At 44.4% G+C, this 15,426-nt stretch overlaps 1 protein-coding gene and 1 long non-coding RNA gene across 4 annotated transcripts in view; one reads left to right on the top strand and one right to left on the bottom strand.

The window, feature by feature from the left end:
• Positions 1-1,657: 1,657 nt before the first annotated feature.
• On the bottom strand, positions 1,658-3,461 carry LOC128796538 (uncharacterized). Of its 2 annotated transcripts, none has more exons than XR_008433832.1 (2): positions 3,159-3,461; positions 1,658-2,215 (listed from the first exon to the last, which is right to left on the bottom strand). It is a non-coding gene; the product is annotated as an uncharacterized LOC128796538 (long non-coding RNA). The 2 variants fall into 2 exon arrangements; XR_008433833.1 differs by lacking the exon at positions 3,159-3,461 and adding an exon at positions 2,465-2,521.
• ARFGEF2 (ADP ribosylation factor guanine nucleotide exchange factor 2) overlaps positions 2,724-15,426 on the top strand; it is a 35,814-nt gene continuing 23,111 nt past the window's right edge. Inside the window, exons 1-8 of one of the 2 annotated variants that reach the window (XM_053958283.1) lie at positions 2,724-2,956; positions 9,527-9,557; positions 10,368-10,491; positions 11,501-11,647; positions 12,496-12,675; positions 13,101-13,302; positions 14,570-14,641; positions 14,910-15,058. In XM_053958283.1, the coding sequence (XP_053814258.1) occupies positions 2,818-2,956; positions 9,527-9,557; positions 10,368-10,491; positions 11,501-11,647; positions 12,496-12,675; positions 13,101-13,302; positions 14,570-14,641; positions 14,910-15,058 (1,044 nt within the window). In that variant the 5' untranslated portion in view covers positions 2,724-2,817. Of the gene's footprint in view, positions 2,957-9,526; positions 9,558-10,367; positions 10,492-11,500; positions 11,648-12,495; positions 12,676-13,094; positions 13,303-14,569; positions 14,642-14,909; positions 15,059-15,426 lie in introns of both variants that reach the window. The other variant, XM_053958282.1, reaches the window with a different exon arrangement.

The following is a 15,426-nucleotide window of genomic DNA, read 5'->3' as shown; positions in this document are numbered from 1 at the left end:
AGAAGACACAGAAGGTCTAAGACTGGGATTTGAAGAAAATAGTGGGGATGAAAGGGAGAGCATTGTCTATACACATCATGGTGAAATGCCTTCCTAATATCACATAAATACTTGTATAATTACTCAATAGTTATCTCAATTATATTGCTAGCAGTGGAAGAACGCTTTACTATGTGGATTTATTGATTTTAGGGTATGCAGTGTTGAACTGGAAAAAATTAGAGAGTTGAGACAGTGAATCAAATGAGGACTCCCTCTGGGAAATCCTCTAATAAGTACATTACTGGACAGCAGGAAAAGTGGCTGGAAGCCAGGCAGAATAAATAGAATCAGTCCTGAAGGAAATGATTAAAAATGGGTAGAAGAAGGGAAAAGAAGTTCTATGCTAATGCTGGAGTGGGAACTAAGCTACTATACAGACCAGTGCTGGTTTTCCAAGAATTTTCCTGTCCATTCTGCATCTATTTTTAGACTGTGGTTTCCTTCCTAAAACAAGCTATGTAGCAATATGCCAGTGGGAAAGTGCTGTGAGGTTAGTCCTGTCAGTCAGCACAGAGCACCTGGCCTCTGGGCAGAAATCCAGAGAAGCTTCTTGCCAAGGAAGTAGCTTGTACAAACTGTGAACTCTGTACACCTGTTAGGCATTGTTTGCTCATGATTTATGTCTCGCACTACAGACGTATTTGCCACAATGAGCTATTTACAGCAGTTTACTAGTAATTGTTGTAATTGGCATTGGATTCGCTGGCAAGCACATGCATGCAGATAGATGTATTTCTTCCCCCTTGCTCTGCCTTCTCTGGAAAGGCTTTCTTTCTTTGTTTGCCTGCAGCCAGCGACACACGTCACGCAGCTCCGCTCTGCAGCACATGGCTGTGCTCAGGAGCAGCACTGCACTGGGCTATGCTGCTTTTGAATTAGCCAAAGGACTCACATTCTTCCCTCAGAAATCAGCTACTGTAATCTTAAAATACTTTGAGGAAAAGAATATTTGAAAGTAGTTGTAAGAATGATATCAAGCCCATTATTCTTTCGCTGCATTTAGCTGCGCAGTGACGCCAGCGTAAGGAGAGCACTGTGTGCCGAGCAGGCCTAATTAGACTTCAGAACGGCCTGTCTCGGGTGGTGCAGACGTTGTGTGGGCTGGGAGGCACTGAGGCACCGTGCCGTGTGCTGGGAAGCCCAGGTGCATCTGGTGTTCAGGGGAAAGAAGCCCTTGGCTGTAACCCAACTTCAGCTAGGGCAGCGTGCCATGCAGCAGCTCTGTGCTCCTCACCTGCCACTGGCAGTCAGAGAGCTCGCTGAAACCCAGCCCTGCTTCTGGCTCTTGGCTCTTTGACATCCAAAAAATAGCCTCATGTAGCCCTACACCTCTGAATTCAGATACTACTCTATGATTTCAAAAACAGGGGGGTTGCCTAATAGAAATTTAAAAAAAAAATCTCCATTAAACCATCTGTTCAATCTATTTTCTAAAAACTAGCCTGTATCCACTTGCTTCTCTCCTGAGAACTTATCCCGTCCCACGATAAAAACCCTAAAATCAGAACCGATAATTTGGCTGACAATATGTTAAGAGCTCTGCTGCTTAATTAGTTCTGCAATGCTGCTGACAGTAATTACAGCCTCCTTTTGTGTCAATAACTAAGTCAGCAACTCTCAAAAAAGACTCAGGGCTTTATTTTTCTTTTAGTAATGTCACTTCTGCATCACTGTAATTTCAGTGATAACAGTAGAATTACCCTTAATGTGCAGTAGTGAAAGGAGCACCTAGACGTGTACATTGGGGGTTGGGTTTGTAGTCACATTTTTGATTTTAAAAATATGTTCCTAAAAATACAAGCACTGGTCAATTTTCCCTGGTAAATAATACTAAACTGATGCTTTGCATAGGTGTTTGGAGCTTTTGTTAGTGGTTTTGGGGACAAAAATTGCAGTTCTTGACAAATCAGCTTTAAAGGTTCATTAATATAATTTTAAAGAGTTAGAGTCCTGCTGTTTGAGAAAAAGGAAGTAAAACTGTAATCTGGAGAATTGAATGTGCTCCTGTATTCTCCATTAGATGTGGCCATCTGAATTTGGAGGCCACCTTTGTGGAGCTCCATGGGAGAGCCGTCTGTGTGCAGTGGTGGCTAACAGAGCCAGGAGGGTGTCAGTGCAGTAAATACGCATTATTGCCAACGTCCCGCTGGATTTCAGCTCGGAGGTGCTTCACCTAGGCAAAGGGGAAAGGGAGAAGATTCAATTAGGTATAAGGTTATTAACGGAGGGTTAATTTTTGTGTCTGAAAATTTAATTTTTAGTGAGTCCTCATTAATGTACGACTTTGGCTTTTTTAGATATGCTCTCTCTCCATGCTTCGTTGCAGGACTGTGTGAGAGTTAACGGGGATAATGCGAATGGCGAGATACTTAAGTTAGAAGCATTATAAAACCGAGTGCTCCGCCACCGCCTAGGGACGTACAGCTCCTCTGAGGGACGGGCCCCGGCCCTCAGCCTGGCTCCGCCCTCGGCTCCGCCCTCGGCTCCGCCCTCGGCTCCGCCCTCGGCTCCGCCCTCGGCTCCGCCCTCGGCTCCGCCCTCGGCTCCGCCCTCGGCTCCGCCCTCGGCTCCGCCCTCGGCTCCGCCCTCGGCTCCGCCCTCGGCTCCGCCCTCGGCACGCGCGGCCCCGTGGGCGGGGCGAGGGCCGGGCCGAGTCACGTGACGGTGCCAACATGGCGGCGCCGTGGCGGCGGCGCGGCCGCTGAGGGAGGCGCTCCCTTCCGGGCGGTGCCGCGGGCCCCGAGTGCTCGCCCGGCTCTTGCTCCCGGCCTCGTCATGCAGCCACCGGCTCTGGAGCAGGACGCCCGCACTAAGAGCATGTTCGTGTCGCGGGCCCTGGAGAAGATCCTGGCGGAGAAGGAGGCGAAGCGGCCCCCGCACGGGCAGCTGCGGACAGCCTGCCAGGTGGCGCTGGGTGAGTCGGCCCGGCCCGGCCCGGCCCGGCCCGCACGGGGCACGCGGGGCGCGGCGGTGGAAGGGGCCCAGCCCTCCGGCACATGTCCCCTCCGCCTCCCGGCCCGGCAGGGTGCGGGAGATCCTCCCGGGACCTTGGAGCGGAGGGAGGGTTCTCCCTCCAGTACAGGACGTGCAATTACGAGGGGAAAACACCCAAATACCTGTTTTATTAAGTTCTGGTCTCGGTGTGAAACAGGAGGGACTTGGTCTTGCCACTTGGTTTTGAGAAAATTAATTGCAGCTTTTGGACGAGGAAACAAGAGTTCATAAGGCCCTCGACTTCCGGAGTCCCGGAGCTTCTCGGGATGTTAAATCTGACCTGATCTCCAGGTCGTGTTCGGACTGGCGAAGGACTGTTAGCATTGTGACCAAGTACACGTATAATATCTGTGATGTTTTCAGGACTGAAAGCGCTTTTTGTGAAATTGGTGGACTGGTCCTGAAATCTGCAAGTACAGGCTTATGTAAAGGTCGCTGTGGTAAAAGTTCTGACAACATACGGTGTGTCACAGAGAGGGAGAAGATAAACTGAGTAGAACAGTACTGGAGTTCTCTGTGGCCCTTTCTTAATTTGCAAAAGTGACGTTTCTCTTTGAGTTTTGGTTGCTTCCTATCAGTATTTTCCTTTGAATTGGGAACATTTAGTGTATGCAAGACAGAAGAAAAGACAGGTTGGGTATGTAAGGAAGCTGGGCAGGTGCAAGTTCTGTCCCAGGCAGAGTGAGCTTAAAGAAATGCTGTCATTTTCATCTTCCTCTCAGCAGTCTTTACTGCCAGGAGATCTGTAGGAGCTACCTGTAGCGACAGTATATCCAGAGAAGGGTAACCAGATAGAAGAGTATTTTAATTATTACTTAAAGTTGGCATTGTGAGCAGCAGAGTAACACATATGGCCAGCAGTTAGAGACTGCTTTTCCTAATGAGTTCCTTTTCCTGATCTCTTCCCCAGCTGCCCCTACACGCACTGAACCCATTTACAGGGCTGAGAACCTGTTTTGCTGCCATATAAATCTATTTAGAGGTTGAGAAAGGGAACTTCCTTCTAAGAAGCCTGGTGAAGGTCTGTGTTTGCTGAGGCACTGCAGACGGTGATTTTGAGAGGAGTGTTGTGCAATAGCCCCTGCTGGCACCTGCCACTTGGGCTGTGGCTGTGCCTGCATGTTCTGAGGTGCGGTGTGTTGGAGGGGAGCTAATGCTTCTCATGGTGCACATAATAACCTTGCTTTGAAAAGGAGCCCTTGGACTTCCCTGGACTAAAGCAGAGGTCAGCATAAAGAGATAACCTTTTGTTGACCAACTGTTAGGGGACTGGATGACTGTATGGGCGGATCTCTGTTACATTTGGTGAATATTACTTGATCATTTTAGGTTGCCAATAGGACTGGGGTTTCTTTTATTTACATGTGATTTTTTTTCCCTCAAACTTTATTCTATTTTGGTTAAGCCTTTTCTTTCTTTTCTCAAATGAAAAATTCAGTTTTATTTCCATATACTTAATTTTGATTAAGCATATAATTTGTATTAACTAAGACTATGACAGTTCTAAAAGTGTCAACTTAATTTTCAAGCTCTGTGCAATAGTAAATATGTGAGGAAATGTGGGAAGAATGTTACTGGCAGTCTGAAGAATTCAGGCCAAACTTTGTAACCTACAGAAGCGGTCATGGATGAAAGAAGCTTCACTGTTGTGAATAATAAGTCCAGTTAACACTGAATAAAAATAATTCTGTTTGAAAGAAATGCAGTTACTTTATGAAAGTGGTCATTGTGTCAGCTGCACTTTTCTCCAAGTTATACTTCAAATAATCAATTTCTACTTCTTACTAAATCCCTTTTGCTGTGCAGTCTTCTCTATGCAGTGGTGTTTTAATTGGAGCCTTGTGGCATTGTGCCAGTTATAAACCAGGAACACAGGCATGGAGCATGTGTAGCTGATATCTGCTCCTGGGACAAGGGAAGTCTAAGATGAATTATTTTTTTTCCAAATAGGGAGAAACTGGTATATTCTACATCTGCCTAATTGAAATGAGCCAGTTTTTATGGCTTCTGCTATGGTGTTACTGCAGTAATGTTTCTATTACTTACCTCTGCTTTATATTTGTTGTTTGGTGAGAGAGAAAGAAGTTTCTAACTATGGGAATGATGCTCTTGTTTTCTTACATGACTTCTGTATTGGTTTGTACATGTAACTCCTAAGAATTTAAGTAAATTACTACTGAATGTTGCTGTCTCTCTTGTGTAGGAAATATAGGGATTCTTTAATTCTAATTTTAATCTGCTTTAATTTTTCTAAATTTAAATTCTTCTTACTCTTTTTTTCCCTGTAATTCAGTCCTTTCACTGGGCTAATACTGATCAGTTTTGGACTACAAAATACACATGACCTTGTAGAAATCAGAAGAACATAGGTGCAAGTAGGACAGAAACACAAGTGTGGAGGAAAAGGAACAAAACCACTTCAGAGTGGTGGTTTTTTTGGGGTTCTTTGCCTCTTTCCACGCCCTCCTTTGAAATACACAGCGTTAATGTTAAGTAAGCAGAGTTTGGATAGATTCCTTCATTCAGTCTCTTGCTTCATCAGTAGGTGTAACGGTTGTCTCCTGTAGTTGTAGTGGCAGTAAACCCCAGGAGAGACTGGGAGAAATTGAGGGTTTTAAACAGAGAAGCTGTTCTGCTCTGCTTTAGAAAACTGCGTTTTAAAGAAAATTTGTTTTCAACAGACCATTGTATTGTATAAAAATAGTTGCTTAATAAGCATTTGCATTTACATGAAGCTCCAGGTACACATGATTCTTAGTAAATCTACTGAAATTCTCCTGAAAAATTTGCAGTGCAATACTGACAGTCTGTATCCCAGCAGTTCATATTAAACTAATGCTAATTGTGCACCTGTGTCACTCACATAAACTGTTACTCCTGCCCTACTGGGGCTGTTTTTAATGACATACTGTGCAGCTACCCTGGTTGCACAGTAACCTTCTTTGATAGCCCAGGCAGCTCCACATACATATCTTCAAGCTTTGTAAACAACAGAATTTGTTTAGTTAGCTTATTAACAAGTTAAAATCCTTTCAACCATGCCTTCACTTAGGAATCTGGTTGTGTGTTTAGGAAGTCTCTGTGTCTAAATGACAAATGTCCAAAATAAGTTGTGTTTCTTTGTTTGGCCAGCGTGTTCAGGAGCGCTGGGGCAGGGAGCAGACTCCGCTCGCCCGGCCCTTTTCTGGAGGGCTCTGCAGAGCCGTGTGCGATCGATGCCTGTTGGGCTTTGCATGGAGTCCAAAGCAGGCTTGGGCAATGCGCTCAGCTTTACTGGGCTGGGGGAAGGAAGCTCTGGCTGCTCCTCTACGTGCTTGTGTTGGCACTGCTGCCTGCTGCTCGGAGCACGGCCCGTGTCCTTGTGCCAGCACAAGCCATTCTTTGCACAGGAGCTCGCTTGCTGCCACTGACACAAACCTGACTCTAAGGCCACAGAGCAGGCAGCGAGTTGCAGGCAGACAACAAATGTCCTCAGGTTTAATGTGTAGTTTTCAGTACAAGTGAACTGAACCCGTCCATCTGCTAGAGGAAGGCAGATACCCAGTGTGAGCTTCATCCTGCTTTTATGGCCAGAAACTCTGGAAGAAATTGCTGCAAGACCATTCTTGTTCCAGGTCTGTTGCCTGCTAGGAATGCTGCTGGACTTTCTTAGATGGGTAGCACAGGGGTTGAAGATGTTTCTGACTGAAGGTGGTGCCGTGGGAGAGACAGGGAGCTCTGGTACCTAAAGCACCAAGTGAGGGGTCAGCATTGTGCTGGGGTGACCAGATGTTGACCAAAACTGGGACTGTGTTCTGTAGCGGAAGGGAGTTGAGCTGTGCCCCTTACTCCTGTGACTGGTGAAAAACAGGACCAGTGGCAGGCAGTTTCTGGAAGCTGGCAGTGTCTGGTTAGGGCTTGGCAAGCTGTTCTTGGCAGCAGACTTCAATTAGGCAGCTATTTGTTTCGCTCACTTGTGATGGTCAGACCACCAAATGAATACTTCAGATGTGGAGGTTTTCAAACTGTTTTGATGCAATCAGCAGCACAAGTATGCCTGTCGCTTCCTTTTGTCCTTTCATTTATTCTTTTCTGCTAGTATTATCTATTAAAATGCTGTTGTGGTGAAGATGTTTTTATATGTCTTTAAAAAAGCTTTTATTATAATAAAATTGTGGGGAACTTGGTCAGGCCTTGGTTAGATCTTTTTTGTTGTGGTTGTTTATAGAGTACTTCTGAAAGTTAAACTGTTGTTGCTCTAATATGGGATATTATTCTTGGATTATTTTTCCAGTGCAAGATCTATGACAAGTATCAGTAAAGATGGGCATGATCGTGTCTCCTTAAGGCTATAATCTTTGTGAGTCTTTCAATTCAACATCTTTTTTACTCTGCAAAACATCCAGTATGGGGGGGAAAATGGTCTCCTTGAAAGAAAGAGAAACTTAGTGGAGTTTCTGCATTAGAAAAATTTCTTTATTAAGAAAAAGCTCTGTACACCTTAGTTCTACAGGGTGTCTGAAATACAGCATTAATTATATTTTTGCTGACCCTGGCATCCTGCTGTACTTGGGATTCTAGCTATAGCGAAAATATACCTTTCTCTGCCAAGGCCTGGAGGCAGGCCTAAGGGTTCTGAAGTTGTAAAGCTACCCAGAAGACTCTGTGTTTTAAGCAGCAGTTCCTGCATGGTACAGGAATGCACTGTGCTAAAAACAAGGCAGATCAAAACAGGGACACAATACATTGGTGGCTCACATACGTTCTCAGTATTCTTTGGATTATAATATGGTGTTAAAGATGGGGAAGATAATTAAATCAAAAGGCCTGAATTGAAATTATGCTGAACTGAATTTCTGACTAGTCACCTGATTGGTAGGCTAGCTGGATCCTGGAATGAAAACCACAGTGGTTTAAGAAGTGGTGCTGTGCAAGATTTACGTTGTCTGTTTGGCACAGAAAACTGTGGTCATTTCTTACCAACAGCCTCCATTCTGTTGTCTCCTCTCCAGTTGAAGCCTACAGCATCAGGGGATGGTGGTGCTGGTGTTGCGCTGTCACAGAGCTGCAAAGTTCCTACTGACCCTGAAGCCCCAGTGCTGAGTGCTGGGCTTGGCTTCCGCAGGGCTGGCAAGTGACAACCGTTCTTTAAGGCTGCTGGATATGGTTGTTTGTGTGGTGGGCTTGAGGAGAGCTGGGAACACTGTGCACGCGGGCTCTTCCATTTTTCTGGTGTCTCTTTGGCTGACTCTGGGGTGGATAATATTACTTCACTTGGTGTGGCATGATTGTGTGCCATGAGAACTGAGGGATGTCAGACTGATGCTCATTAACGAGTGGATATGGCAGAGGCAACAGCAATCCTGGATGGAGCTTATCACTCACAGCTTATAGTTATATAGGTTTTTGCTATGTTCTGCTTCTGTTTTCTCTAGCCAGTGTGGGTAGTAATTTTACAAAATCAGTACATGCTGTGAGGATTAATTCCTGTGCCATTTACTGACAAGCAGGTCTGGACAAAGCCCTGTAATCTATTTGCTGCAGACCCTTTTCCTTAGTGTGATTTGTGTATTGGTTCTCCTGAGATAGAAGAAATTCCTGAGGTTCACAGACAGCACTGAAATAATCTGAACTGTGGACATCTGACCGCAAACAATGGTGTCTCTCCGGAGTTGTGGAGTACAAGTATTGAATGAATGATCATTTTCTAATACGTGTAATTGAAACAAGATTTGTAAGCATGGTAATTTGCAGAGTCAGGGTAGTTTGCAGCATGTGCTGTAGGGTGGGATGGAAGGTTCTACTGGTGTTACAGATGATGAGTTGTGCAGCCTTAGTGTGGGTGCTGGTTTAGATATGGATTTGTCAGTGGGTGCTTAGGCTGGGTCTGTATTGTGCATCGTGGTGATACCTTAGAAGTCCTCAAAAAGCCTTGCTAGAATCTTTGGGATCTGCTGCTGTATACAAAAGAAGTGAGAAAGGAACTTTCTTTGCCCCTGTATTTAGTTTTATGGAAAGCTCTTTAAAAGTGTAATTAAAAAAAAAAAACCGCTGGCCAAAGGACAGAGTGCATTTGAGATTTCCTATCTCCTGGAAGCTTGTCCAGCTGATTCCTGTTTAAGGCTTAAAACGAGCAGGCTGGCTGGCACTGCAGGTAAGGGGAAGGTTGGATGCATTGAACTCATGGCTTATGCAGTAGCTTAAAGGCTTCTGCAGGCCTGAGTGCTCTGTGATGTGGACTTACTCTTGAATAGAAGTTGCATACTATGCCTGAGAGTTCTAAAGATACCTTTTGTTGAGAAAGATACCTTTTGTTTGGAAAAAGTAGCTTTTTAAATGTAAAATTGGAAAGATACACCTTTTAATAACTGGTGAAACTCTAATCTCTGAAGCTGAGGTGTTACAGGAATGGAGTAGCAAATACTGAAGTGCAAAACTAGATTTAAACATCTTTATTACTGTGTTATTGGTGATGATAACTAAGGCTTGAATTTCTTTTTCTCTCTTCCAGATGAAATAAAAAGTGAGCTGGAAAAGCAAAGGTAAATTATTAATTACTCTAAACAGAAGCGTGTGAAAAGAACAAATGGAATAGTTTTGTGGAAGTGTAAGAGTGTATATACATTATAGCAGTGAGTTTGTGAATACCCCATACCCACCTTTCTGCCAAGAACATGTGACCTGGCCTGTGTGTTTCACTTACACAACGTTTGTGGCTGTGGGTACTCAAGCCATAACTGCCTGTGAATTTCACCAGGAAAAAAATTGTGAAATTTCTAAAAGATGCCAGTTTTTTGCTTCCTTTTACTGGACTCAGTAGCCTGATAGGAAATCATGGGGAGCAGTACATACCCTCTGCTTGGTAGCATGTGCTCTTTATTACCTAGATCAAGAACACCAATTTAAATATTACTGCAACAAAAGTTTTTAAAAAGTTTTCCAGCACTGTGCTATGATTGAAAATGAGCAAATGGGTCACCAAATGTGTTTCTATTTGCTTAGTGTTCCGCTTATGGGCACTGTTTAATCCATTTTGAATAACATGGATAGATAGATCAGTTGTGTAGGAGTTTTCCAATATTTCAGACAGTGGGACAGTGTTGGAGTATAGTGAGGGAAGAGTTAAGCTGAAGAAGATACGAAAAAGATCAGATAGAATATAAATAAATGTAAAATGGTGTTTGTGTGACTTTTAAAGAAAATTAATCTTTAAGAAAGTATACGCAAGAAAGCTGTAGTACATTTGTATGCTGCTGTGCATTATTCAGCTTTAAATTCAGAAAAAGGAGAAAGTGTAGTTTGCTGTGATATACATGCTTAGAAAAATTAATAATTCTTTGTATCTGACCTAGAGAAGGCACTGCTGCTCCACCAAAAGCAAATTTCATTGAAGCAGATAAATATTTCCTTCCATTTGAGCTGGCCTGCCAGTCGAAGTCTCCACGCATCGTCAGTACTTCCCTGGATTGTTTACAGGTGTGTGTTGTGAGTAAGCTTGGTCAGAGTGAGATGGAGAAAGCTGCAGTGACCAGATCTGGTATGCAGCTCCTGCAGCGAGGAGTGGCCCTGCCCAGGGTCACACCAGGGGTCACAGCAGGCCCTGCCCAGAGTCACACCAGCTCCAGAGTCACAGCAGCCCCTGCCTGGGGTCATGCCAGGGGTCACACCAGGCCCTGCCCCAGGGTCACAGCAGCCCCAGAGTCACAGCAGCCCCTGCCCCAGGATCACACCAGCTCCAGGGTCACAGCAGCCCCTGCCCTGGGGTCACAGCAGCCCCTGCTGCAGGGTCACAGCAGCCCTGGGGTCACAGCAGCCCTGGGGTCACTGCAGCCCCTGCCCTGGGGTCACTGCAGCCCCTGCCCCAGGGTCACAGCAGTCCCTGCCCCAGGGTTACAGCAGTCCCTGCCCCAGGGTCACAGCAGTCCCTGCCCCAGGGTTACAGCAGTCCCTGCCCCAGGGTCACAGCAGTCCCTGCCCCAGGGTCACACCAGGGGTCACAGCAGCCCCAGGGTCACAGCAGCCCCTGCCTGGGATCACACTCGGCCAGGCACTGGGCACAGGGAGGAGTGTGGCTGCCCTGCTGTAGCCCCTTTGCTGGGGGATCCTTACACCAGGCAGTGAAGGTGCTTCACCTGTTGTGCTCCACACAGCCTGTGGTGCTGATGTGACAGAGGAAGTCACACCCTGGAAAAGACTGGTGTTAAAAAATCTTTCTCTAGTTATGGTATGAAGAAACAGCCTGAGTTGAAAATGCTTTTGTGTCATACTGAAATCTCTTTTGTCCACATATGTGAGCAGTCAAACTATTTGCTGGCCAGACTATAGATGGTGTTAAATTTTCACATTAAAACTGGTTAAGTGAGGTATGCTATCTCAACACACCTTTTTACGCTGTGCTAAGCTGTGTTTTTCTTAACAGTATATAGTCATCTAAGCTGCATTCTTTCTATCTAGAAACTCATATCTGGAAACTCTTTCTATCTAGAAACTCATTGCCTATGGGCATATCACTGGCAATGCTCCGGACAGCGGAGCTCCTGGGAAACGACTGATTGACCGAATAGTGGAAACCATTTGCAATTGCTTTCAGGGTCCTCAAACAGATGAAGGAGTGCAACTGCAGATAATTAAGGTATTTTATTAAATTTATTTTGGTGCAACATTAATTTGTTTTCTCTCTCTTTCATTTTGTAACTGAAAAAAAATAAAAGCAAAATATTACTGAGGGCCCATTTGCTCCATTTCTTACATTGTCCCATATGTCAGTGCATCCAGGGAGGCTGTCACCAGGGCGGAATTGGTGAGGAAAAATGTACTTCCTGTTGGGAAAGCAGAATGTAAAGGAGTATTTTAAAAATGTTTGTCCTTTCTGAGATAAACCATCTTTCAGACAGCTTGGTGCTCTTCTTAGAGGCTTGCTGTGCCCACCTCCATCAGGCCAGGGAATTGTTTTCAGCCCTGATAGCAGGCCCTGGAATTGGGATGCAGTGCCATGGAATACTGTTCAAGCCTGTCTGCTCCCCTGGCCATTTTTCCAGACAGCTGCCAGTGTATGTTCTCAACAAAGCATGGTAATGTCCATCAGTGGTGTGTGTTCTGGCTCTGAAATATTCTTGGACTACTGTAGCTGAGGTTGAAAGTTAGTGAACCTTCTAGTAGTCCAACTTGACATTAGTGTAGGCCAGTTGGCTCTTGTGTGGAAATGAAGCTGTGGAATATAGTAAATTTTTTGGAGGTGGAGTATCTCCCTTGGTGGAAAATTAGTTTTGACAAGACCCTCTAAGAACGGCTCAGGAGAGAGCAGAGATGTGGAAGCCCTTTTGAACTTTCTTTGATTTGAAATGTTGTTGCTTGTAAAACCTTAGAAACGGGTATCTGTGTTTTGTAACAAACCCAGTGATTATTCTGGAAGACATGCATGAGGAGCATTGCTGCCTACTTGCTTTGGTTTAATTTTTACCTTGTTATGGACTTTTCTAGGCTCTTCTTACTGCAGTAACATCTCCATATATAGAAATTCATGAAGGAACAATTCTTCAAACTGTTAGAACCTGCTACAACATCTATCTGGCCAGTAAAAATCTTATTAACCAGACAACTGCCAAAGCAACCCTTACACAGATGCTAAATGTAATTTTTACACGGATGGAAAATCAAGCTGTAAGTAGCTATTAGTTTTTCTCATCTCAAATGTTTAGGCTTGCAAATGACTGAAAACATTTTATTATTATTGTTTTTAATGAATCTGTCATTTTAGTTGCATATCTGTTGATTTGTCATGTTAGAAAAGCTGTCAAATTCTGCCGTGAGGCATACTGACTGAATTGAAAATAAAAGATGACGTGCACTGCTGATAACAAGGTTTCACACCATAGCTTCTGCCAAATGGCATTGGATAAACAAATGATGCTTTTCAAATAAACTTGAAGTGTATCTTTTTAATCTCATTGGCCAAGTGGTTGTAGTTTCACTGATTCCCGCTAAGATGTGAGTTCACAAAGGAACATCGGTCATCATAGACAGGATTTCCCTCGGTGTATTTTGTGCTTAATTGAATCTTTCCATATGTGTTTTCCAAGCTGCAGGAGTCCAGAGAAGCAGAGCGGGCACAGAAGCCACAGTCCCCCGCGGCGGCGGGGTCGCGGTCCCCACGGCCGGGGCAGCGGCAGCACAGCTCCTGGGGAGGCAGAGCCGGCACCGCTGGCAGCGTGCTGGCCAACGGGGAGCCCGGCCCCGCAGAGCCCGCTCCTGGGGAGCTGCAGCAGGCCCCTGCCCTGCGGGCAGCAGGTGAGCACAGCGTGGGCTCTGTTGCTTTCACTCACAGCCAGCCTGCTGAAAAGTGCTCTTGAGTCGGAGTCCGGGACATCCCTCTGGCTGCCCTGGCTGTCTCAAGACCCTGGGAGGGGGCTCAGAGACTGTGGCATGGAATCAAAAATATCTGTGGCTTCGATTTTAGCCCGTGGAAAAAGCTGTCAATTTTGTATGAGGAATTACAAGCCACAAGGGTTTGAGTAGTGTGATATTTGAACTAACACAGGGTGGAAAAGTAGAATTTTGGGATTTTTAGAATATAATTCAGGGGGTCAAGATGGCGGAATTTGGGCATGTCCTAGCCTTATTTTCCTTCTTCTTGTCCTCTGTGTGTTGGTGTGATGGTGACACTTTTCAGTTGGTTTAAGGTAGAGACACACTGTCCAACATAGGTGTTAGATATTGGTACATTGTTATAAACAGACTATATGTAACTTTTGATATAAAAGGTAAACACCGCCCAACAGGGCGGGGCAGACTGCCATGGCTTCCTTTCTGGACAGAGCTGGGCAGGTCAGAGAAAGAATGTTAGAGATAAGGAAAAATAAACAACCTTGAAAACACAATCAGATGCATTCCAGGCTCCTTCTTTGGCTGCTTCGGGCTAGGAAGACTCTTCATGATCTCAGGGTCACCCTGACCTTCAGAACCCTGAGAAATCGACACTCTTGGAGGAGCAGTGATGGGGTGACTGGCTCCCTTGGCTCTCCTCAGTAGACTTTCAGAGTGTGCTGCCATCCTTGGCTTGTGTCTACACTGTGACTGCTGCAGAAAGGTTCCTGTTCTCCCTAGGATTCCGGTTAAACCATGTGTACTTTAGCTATAGAGGATTGTAATGGAATTGGACTTGAACAGGTTGATAAAGGGGAAGGAAAGGAAGAGAGTTGTCATGGTATGTGGGATGTGACACAACTGCTCTCAGGTAATTGAAGTCCTGTGGTAAAAATGGTGCATATTATGAAGACCGTATCATCAGCACATACTTCATCCAAATTAGGAATGTTTGTAACAGTTGATAAATAAAGATGACAAAATAACTGCGTTAAAAATATCAGTGCTTTGATTCAAACAACATAAATAACATCAATGAGTATTTTTGAATGACTTCTCACAAATTACTTTCAATGAGAGCTGCTGAAGAAAACTAATAAATTTTTATGCTTCTGACTTCTTCATATTTTTCCTTTTAATCTTCTTCCTGAACAAAAATACTAAATTAAAAATTCTCTCTCTGTTTCATTAGAGGAAACAATTGATGGAGGAAAGGAAATGGTTCAAGGCATCTTGGAAGATGTGGTGGAGTCAGCTGTGAAAGGTAGTAAAATCTTCTAAAGTAAAATAGTTGTATATGTATCGATTATAGAAACATGGAAGTAATTTTTGTTACTAAGTATCTTGACAAGAACACCTACTAAGGTAGCAAGAACAGGTTTTGATTGTAACACCATATTCTCTTGCTGATAGATGAGAAACTTTCTAGTTTACCAGTGCTACTTCTGTGCCACTCGGTGGTAGAGCTTCTCAAAGTCATGGGATAGAAAACTCTTGCATGATTTTAATCATCTTTCCATTTTCCCCTTTAGTGGCTGAAGAAAAACAGGTAACAGAACCTGTCAAGGCTCTACCTGCATTAGAGGCTGCAGATACTCTTCTTTCTGGCTCTAGCAATGAAAATGTACAAACAAATGGGATTCCAGATGATGGGCAGTCTGTTTCCTCCACTGATAATCTGGTAAATAACTGCACTGGATGCCAATATACATCTACAAAAGAATAAATGTTTTTATTGTGACAACTAATAAAGTGGGATTTGGTGGAAGAAAGGGACAGAAACTCTAATGTATGTGTCCTGTTCAGGTTCAAAAAGGAAGCAGTAGCTGCAATTTAAGCATATATTGAAAATACCTGTCCTAAAATTGATTATATTAGTTGTATTTTAATACAGAGTGGGGACAGAGGTGAAGGGTCAGTCAACATGTGTGAAAAGATCCAGATCCCTTGTAATCCTGTTTAGGTTTAGTTTAAACTGTAGCTGATTCTCAGAGGAGCTGTGGCCTCTCCTAATTGCTCTGTTTCTTTGCTCTCTTCACTGAGGGTCTA

Source organism: Vidua chalybeata, chromosome 17 (genome assembly GCF_026979565.1).
Source record: "Vidua chalybeata isolate OUT-0048 chromosome 17, bVidCha1 merged haplotype, whole genome shotgun sequence".
NCBI classification, from domain to species: Eukaryota; Metazoa; Chordata; class Aves; order Passeriformes; family Viduidae; genus Vidua; species Vidua chalybeata.
Note: the sequence above shows the minus strand (reverse complement) of the source record. Positions and strands in the feature narration are given on the sequence as shown.